The 8877-nt window shown below is 46.7% G+C and overlaps 1 protein-coding gene across 1 annotated transcript in view; it reads right to left on the bottom strand.

Moving 5' to 3' along the window:
- Positions 1-500: 500 nt before the first annotated feature.
- The window catches only part of LOC108797211 (aquaporin-3-like), a 39129-nt gene continuing 30752 nt past the window's right edge, over positions 501-8877 (bottom strand). The window contains exons 4-6 of the mRNA XM_018568785.1: positions 8100-8218; positions 5062-5279; positions 501-693 (exon numbers count right to left, since the gene is read on the bottom strand). Of these exons, the coding sequence (XP_018424287.1) occupies positions 525-693; positions 5062-5279; positions 8100-8218 (506 nt within the window). The 3' untranslated portion in view covers positions 501-524. The remainder of the gene's footprint in view (positions 694-5061; positions 5280-8099; positions 8219-8877) is intronic.

Below are 8877 nucleotides of genomic sequence, written 5' to 3'. Positions count from 1 at the left end.
GGGGGGGGGTGCAACCTAACTGGACCTTGCATTTTTGTGCAAGGTCCACTTTAATTTGTATATTGCCTGAGACAGTGAATAGGTGGATTTGAAGCTATGCTGCTGCATTATAATGATTTACAAAGGCTACCCAACTTAAACCTCCAGTAATATCTTCAAAGACCTTGAAAACGTCAAAAAAGATTGTGAAAGACCCAAGACAATACTGACTTATGTAACAATGATATACTCTGTTGAAGCGAAATACCTGAACTGGATTTCCTTTTTTATAAAAAAAACGGAAGAGATAAAAAAAAGGGAAAAACTGAGCTTGAGTTGGAAAAGCGAATCAATACCAAGGTTGACGGGTCTGCTATTTACATTGTGATAAGGAGGACGAACGAGAGAAGACAAGTCTACACATGGAACAAGCAACTAAGATTACGCAACACATTTCTAAGGTCTAAAACGAGTGGGGATCACCCTCCATGTTGTTCTTGGCCAGTCGCAGCCCAAGTGAATAGTCTCGTGTTGGCTGCGGTTATTTAGATTCTCTCTTTTTGTTTGACGTTGGCCAGCTTGACATTTTCTTGTTCGGTGGATTCAGGTGGAGGTTGGAGGTGGCAGCCAAGCATCAGCTGGTAGACCAGGACTCCGGCAAAGGCACCCAGTAAAGGCGACACGATGGGGACCCACCACCACTGACCTCCAGCCCTGGAATAAAAAGCAAAGAGAAAGTTCTGAAAAATACGTCTTTGGAGGGAATGTGCAGTAAAATAAGGACAGGGCAGACAAAATATAACATTTAAAGGAGACTTTGTATTCTGACCACATGAAAGTAAAACTCCATTCCAACAGTTGACATTCTTATATTAGAACCCTTCTACCGGTCAAAACATTTCCAGCCACTTTGCACTTCAGCTATTGCAAAGCCAGCTGGATGTAGAAAAGAGAGCGCTGATGTATTATTGACAGTCCAGATGTTTATTTAATATAGTAATCTTTTCATCTAATCATCCAACATGTTTTGGGGGATCCCCTTCATCAGGGTTTGAATACAGAGTAAACAAAGAAGTATCTTGCTGCACTCCTTACCGGAACAGTAGATATCCTGTATGTACAGGTGGGTGCTTGTAGTGACCACGGGTGGCACCGTGAATGACATAGGAATAAGAGAGATGTCACCAGCACACCAAAAAGGTTTAGCAAAAGTCCACTTAATGACAAATTGCCATTCGATTGGCAATTTGTCATTGAATGGACTTTTGCTAAACCTTTTTCGTGTGCTGGTGACATCTCTGTTACCTGAATACAGAGTAAGCAGTGGCGTAACAATCGCCAGGCGGCTGCTATGGTGCCCGGGGCACAGGGGGGCCAGGACATCCCTGATGCCGTGCGGGCTGCCTGGGTTGCGATGGCATCTCATGCTGCTGGCTGTCATTGGAGGCTGTGAAGAGGAACTGACAGTGATCCGTGCAGCGGTGCGTTCCTCTCCACAGCCACTGCTGAGTCAGTGGGAGCCAGCAGCGGCAGCTGAGGAGGCTGGACCCGGCAATGGAGGAGGAGGAGGCAAGGCCCAGGGTCGACAGCATAGGAGGAGGCGGGACCCGGTGACGGAGGAGAAGGCGGGCTCGGCCAGGAGGCGGACAGGTAAGGAGTGTGACCAGCCCACCTGAGACCCTGCAGAGCCCACCATAGAGAGTCTATGGTGGGCTTTGCAGGGTCAGCCTCAGGTGGGCTGTGTGGGATCTCAAGTGGGCTCTGCAAGGGGTGTAACTAGAAATCACAGGGCCCCATACAAAATTTTGCTATGGGGCCCTGTGATTTCTAGTTACGCCCCTGAGAGTAAGGTTGCTGGTTTGGAGGACCTGCCATTAGGTTGTAAAGCCAGTGACTGGAGATGAGCTTATGCTGTATTCAAGACCTGATGAAGGTGGCCTATTGGAAACCCAGAGAACACATTGATTGTAAATAAACTTCATCTGGACGGTCAACAATACCTTGGGACTCTCTTTTCTCCGTGCCTTGAGTTGTTACCCCAAAGTCCTCAAAAAGAGCCATTACACCAGATCGAAGTACCTAACATTACTGGCCTCCAGCACCCCACCTTCTCATCCCATCTCAAAGCCATGCAGGAGATACCACAGTTTACTTGCCTTCCACCACCACCTGAGGCTATTTCTATTTAACCTCGACTAAATATAATTACATATCAGAGTCGTTAGCTCTCTTCTCCACACTTGCCTTGCTTTCTCTGTGCAAATTCTATTTTTACATTCCGCTGAGCATGGGAAGCATGTGCTTTTATGTTTTCGTGCCTCCACTAACCTCTGAAACCTCATGAGACTCAGGGCGAGACAAACACGTTGTACCTTTTCCCCCTGCCCCGATCCAGGCCTTTTTTAATGATTTGGCATGCTCTGAATGCCGAACTGACTCGGCAGCATGGAGTAAACAGAGCCGAGCTCATAACAGAGGTCGGTTTTATGTATTTTAGTTACTTGTCAACACTGAGTGACCTATGCAGAGAATACTTTAAGAGTATCATGTTTACATGCAAGACCCCCTTTAACAACCAGATAATATTCAGATTCCAACCAGGACACGTGGAAAATTAAAGCAGAAAAATAAGTTTGTTATCTGAATATTTGATGCTCTATGACTTTTAACATACATAGACATGTGATGAGACATTCTACTTGGACTTTGCGTAAATGGGTACTAGAAAAAAAACATACGTTTCTTAGCATAAGATACCTAATAAAATCTGTTTCATCATTCACATACATTAAAGCCAAATACGTTTGTCAAGGGGTCTCTGCTAAAGGTGGTCCCTACTCAGTGGCGTCACAAGGGGGGTGCGGGTGGTGCGGCCCGCACCCGGGTGACACCATTGGAGGGGCCAGAAGAAGGGACCCTGCGTGGCCCCGAAACATTGGCTGTTTGACGCATGTGACAATTGAATAAAAAGTGCTTTACTTTTTGCACACATCATCGAGTGCTGGTGCCTTCTATTATGGACTTTATCTGACACGGCGCCATCCGTGTTGTCACTTCAAGCACCAACCTCTTACTCAAGGTCTGTACGCTGCATGGAGTGCAGGTGATTTCATATTAACCATTGGAGGGGGGACATCAAAATGACTGTCAGTCAGTCAGTCATGGACCGAGCGCCCGACAGTATCAGGAGAGAGGAGGGGACCTGGCGGCATACCTTATCCCGCCGGGTGACTGTCCCCTCCCCTCTGCCGGCGTCCATCACCGAGATGGCGGGGGCAGGTATCAAGAAGGTCACTGCGCATGCGCGGTGACGTCGCGCGGGGTGACACCCGGTAGCCGCTCCGTGTGTCACCCAGCCTCGGGACACCCCTGACCCTACTCTAATCTACAGAACCAACTTTGCCACATGCAGAGCAGCAAATAAATAGAGGTCAATGTAAACCCTGACAATGAACTTTTTTATTTGGTCCCTTTTGGTCTGTTAAAAGTTAAGTGCACCACCTCAGCAGATGCATATGTAGCCCCTATCTACTAGACATTTAGTGATTGCCGGGGCTGTAGTCAGCCTGGCTGGATTATAGTGGCAGTTATCTGGTTAATTCCATGTGTCTGGCATTGCCTGTACCCCCCTGGGCGGAGTGAGACTCTGTCATATTGTGGGACAGCCAATGAGAGTCACTGTAGTGTATGTATAGTACAGCAGCCAATCACTGAGTTCCTCTCTCAGCCAGTGGTGCATGCTGGGATAGGGTACATATACTGGTGGGATTTGCCATGTGCTCAGACTAGCCTGGACCAGCCATAGTATAGGGCTGGGTCCTGTTCAGCCTGCCCCCCAGGCTAGGCCTGAGGCCTGGGGGTGGGCATGGGCTGGTGTGAGGGAAAGGTTTCCCTGAGGCCTCCAACATGGAGGAGGCCTGTGATGCTGATAGAGGAAGAGAGCCGGGACCAGTGCAGGCTCTTGAAGTACCCTGGAAGGATTGGAGAGGGGAGGGGGGAATCCCTACAGGGAGCCGTGAGTGACAGTCACGGACCTCTGCAGGGACAGGAGCGAGCGACGGTATGTGTTCACTGAAAAGAAATAGACATCGGCACTCCAATAGCAAATCGATTACGTCTATTTATTGACGTACATCAAAAGCAAAATAAACACACTTAGTGCGACACAGGAACCCCTTCATCAGGCAAAACACGTTTTCTGCATTACTTTGACGGTGGCCATCCGTCGACTACTGAGCACCCAGGATACTTTGTTGGACGTGCGTTCAGGAGTGCAATGGGTACATGGACTGTAAGCGGTATGTGTTCACTGACTTCCCAATCTATAGAGCCGACATGCGACAGTCTCATTGTCACATGTCGGCTCGAACTATGAGGTTGGGTGAAAACTGTGACGACATGGTGATCAGTTTATAAGTTAAATGTGTATTGGTGTTATGTTTGAGTGTGTTATGCTGTGTGACCTGGTTATGGAAAGACTATCAGCACCATCCCTCGTTATCTCCCATTGTACTCTAAGGGAGCTCAGAACAATGACATTCTGGCCAGGCTCCTGCTATGGCTGTCTGGAGTTCGTTAGCAGATGGACACCTGTGGTGTTGAGCAGACCGATTGTCTGGGAGGGGAGGGGGATGTGATGGGATTATATTCTGATTTCATCACTTGCTGTATAAAAGTTTGTGCAGTTGCTCAATAAAGCAGAGTTTGTTTCACCTACACTCAAGCCTTGGCTAGTGACTGGGGAAACTGGGAGCTAAGGACCTTCAGGTTGCGATATCTCCTCAGCAAGGAAGAAGACAGCGGCGGACATACTCATCCTGAGTACGGGGGTCCGTCACAAAAACCACTCACCTCATAGTTCTCCTTTAAATGTGAAGCAATAGACAAGGATGGGACTTGCTCAAGGCAGCTGGGGACCTTACGCATGTATCCACTACATACAACAAACTTGAAGTATGTCAACCAGCAGACACCCCTAGACAATGCTTATCAAGGGCAAACCTTTCAGGAACCCATCAGACATTACAGAATTTGAAATGTGAAAGAGTAACTACTTAAATAAAAACTGTGTTCTGTACTTACCAGAAAACTTCTGAACCCCATCCAGCCAGAGCTGTGAACAGACGTGGTCCGAAGTCCCTGGCGGGGTTGACGGCATATCCGGAGTTGAAGCCCATGGACAATCCAATGACAAGGACGACGAAGCCAACAGTGAAGGCCTCCAAACCACGGGGGATGGGGTTATTGTAAGGGTCCACGATGGCCAAGACACAGACCACCAAAGCAGCTGTGCCAATAAACTGAAATACAAAATGATAAATATTATTACAGGTATTTATAAAGCGCCGACAATTTACACAGCACATTAGTCCCTGACCTCAAGGAGCTTACAATCTAAGGTCCCCATCTCACATGCATACACAGAGGGCCAACTTAGAGAGGAGCCAATGGGAAACTCACGCAAGCACAGGGAGAACATGCAAACTTCTTGCAGACAGTGACCTGGCCGGGATTCGAACCAAGGCAGAGGTGCTAACCACTACGCTACTGTGCTGCCCATAAATAGATCACTTTCACAGACCATTGTAAAGCCTAAAACAGAGGTTCGGATTATAATTTAAAGTCTATCTCTCTTCAGAATGTAGTTTTCATTCTCATTTTTGATGTGATCTTTTAATTTCGTTAGCCCATAATTTGATTAAAGTATGGCATATTTAGATTTGGTGGCATCTAATTGCCACCAGGTAGTGTCCTCCCTGAAAGGTTGTGACCTCTGGAGTCTCATGAGTTGCTCATGATGTGGATATCATTCAATGTGCCTCCACCACAACTGTGGAATTTATTGGAAGTTCCCTTTCATGAACAAAGAACGTATTGAAGAGGGAAAAGGAAGGGGAGCATCTGGTCTGGCTCCAAGGCCAGCTATTCAAGACATGTGAGGGTGGATATTAAGTAGCAGAGACATGTGTCAAGGTCAATGAAGGCCATTCAGATAACATAGTAAAGGAAGGCAGCAGCTTACTGACGACAGCTATAAAGAGACACCTCATGACGGGTTATGGAACAGTCTGCCAGCCATGAAGTCTTTGCATTTGGATCGAAAAGAACTAGGTTAGGAAAGACTCCTAATAATCGAATTGGAGCCAAATATTATGTACATTCTATGTTTCCAAAGGAGATCCTGAATACTTCTCAATGTAGTAATTTGGATTTGCCCTATAAGTATAGAGATGTTCACAGCACCGCACTGTAGCTATTCCAAAACTAGGTTCCTCAGCTCTAGTAACAACTAGAGACACCAAACAACCACAACGGACCACCATAGGTGACCAGACCTTACATAGGATAGGCAGCTCCCGTCACAGATAGGGAAATCCCCATGGGACTCAGATGGATCTTATACGCTACTGCAGTGAGTATCTTTTCCATATTATTTTATAATTAATCAATATTTGTTTCATGAGGACATGGCCTCCGGTCCAATCTGTTCCCACTTTAGCTATGATGCAACCAGTTGTGCTGCTTTTGTGTGTTATTTTACCCAGAAAATAGATTTTTTTAATTAATTGTATTTATTACAAATGAAACGTCCAGTTTTGATGAACAAAATCCCCTTCAGATCAGCTGTAAACTTTACACGGATTTAAAGGAGAACTATGGGGTCAGTGTTTTTCCCCATAGTTCTCCTTAGGTTAACGGGAGGACACAAACTAGCGTCCTCCCGTTACCCTAAGCTCAGTATACCGCAAGCTACAGCTCGCGGTATACTGAGAAGCCGCAGCCGGAGCGGATGCCTACATCGATGTCGAGATCCGCCCAGCTGCGTGAGTGACAGCTGGCTCTGCCTATCTCTGCTCAGCTTTACCCGCCCCCTCCCCCGTCCGTTCCGACAGTCAGCGCTGGCGGATCGGAGCGGGGAGGGGGGAATCCAGCCGGTATGTGTTCGCTCACCTCCCGATCTACTGAGCCGACCTGTGACAGTCTCATTGTCACAGGTCGGCTAGAACTATGAGGTGAGTGGAAATCACTCATGTCATAGTTCTCCTTTAAGTAAACTTTAAACAAGTGCCGACCCGCTTCTATTCTTTACGTACTGGGCTAGGCCACTGTTTTTGGAACATTTAGAGGGTTATCCACAAACCTGTCGAAGGCAGCTGAGTGAATAACCGACTCGAAGTGAGCCGAACCTTTGGCAGGCTTCTCGCTGCCGTTCGGCCTATTCTCGTAGGGGCCGAACAGCAGTGAGTGACTAGCATTTGGCTCGGCTATTCTGCTCGGTACCTCCATGGTACCGAGCAGAATAGTAAAACAATGAAAAAAGTTTTTTTTTTTACGTAGAAAAAAAAACTGTATCCAAATGAAAATAAATAATCAATGTTAAAAATAAATAAAGATTTCCACACAAAAAAAAGACAAAAAAAAAGATTATAAAAAAAATAAAAATAAAGATCATTGAAAAAGAAAAAAAATGTTTTAAAAAGAAATAAACAATTGGGCGGAGGTAGCAGTGACAGCTAGCACCGCCCAACTGTTTCCTATTGGCCCGGGACCTGCTAGAGTCTTCGAGCAAGTCCCGGCCAATGAATAACAACTTGGCGTAGCCGGCTGTGATCTCACGGCTGGCTCCGGCCAGATCACGGCTGGCTCCACCAAGTTGTCATTGTGTAATGACAGTTCAGCGTCCCCAGGTAACCTGATCTGTCATTGCAACTGGCCGGAGCCAGCCGTGAGGTCACGGCTGGCTCCGCCCAGCTGTCAGTGGCGAGGCTTTCAGCCGGCAGTTCGGCCCGCTTCGGGTTTCACCTCGGCTCAGTCAAGCCAAAGCATATGCCTTCGGCTCGACTGAGCTGCTCGGCCAACTTCGTGAGCTGTACGGGTTATATTGAATAGCCCGTACAGCAGCCCTTTCGGATCTACTGAACCGAAGGGCTCCGGCGGCCGAAGCTAGCCAAAGAATCAGGAAGGATTAGCTAGTGGTGTCTAATTGATTGTTGTTTTCTACCATGATGAGAGAGAAAATCTAAAGGAACGGGATAGAAAACGTTCTTGTTTCTTATCTGAATGAACGGAATCCTAACGGTGAATGGGATTGTCGTCCTGGAAACATTGGACGCACTCACCTGGTCAAAAAAACCATTCATGAGGGTCAGATGATCTGTTGGGAATGTGGCGAAAATCCCAGCAGTGCCGTTGGGGCCCATTACGTAGAGCTGGTCGTTGGCGAAAAACCAGATGGCATCTGAAATTGAAAGAGAGGGAAGACTGTTACCGAAATCATAATAAAATGGAGGTGATGTTGACTTCATCCATTAAGTGAATCATAGTCATAAGTTAAAGTAATATTAAAATCTCAAACTTTTATTCAACATAAAATCCAGATCAAGCAAATATACATCGCTCAGCAAAGTATGTCTTTAAAGTTTTTGACCAAGCATTTACAGTCATCATATTTCCAAAAAGTTCCAACTCTTTCAGCTCAGCTTCCCTGAACTTCCGACTGAGTACAAGATAAGAAGGAAGAGAATAGTGTTCAGCAGCACTCCATCTACTAGATTGGAAAAAGGAGGAAGGGGAAAGGTGGAAGGAGGAAGGGGGGTCAGGAGAGCGTCTTGCCTTGCTGTGTCTGTTTCTTTGTGCAAAATCCAAAATCCAGTGTACCCATCGCACTCTCTGACCGAATAATACCCTTAGAGTCGGGTGGGTGTTAAAGTGACTGCAGGTGCCTCTGCAATCCAAGATAAGAGTATGTATAAAGTCACTCGCACTCCAATAGAATTTCAAGTCAAAAAACGGTTTATTGACTCGATTGCTATCACATCATACAGCGACGTTTCGGAACAACAGTGCTTCCTTCATCAGGCAAACAGAGTGCTGGGAGGACAGTGGGTGCTGCTGATG

The sequence above is a fragment of the Nanorana parkeri genome, unplaced genomic scaffold (assembly GCF_000935625.1).
Source record: "Nanorana parkeri isolate BGI_ZX_2015 unplaced genomic scaffold, ASM93562v1 scaffold1242, whole genome shotgun sequence".
Taxonomy (NCBI): Eukaryota; Metazoa; Chordata; class Amphibia; order Anura; family Dicroglossidae; genus Nanorana; species Nanorana parkeri.
The sequence above is the reverse complement of the archived record's forward strand: the minus strand, read 5'-3'. Positions and strand labels throughout refer to the sequence as shown.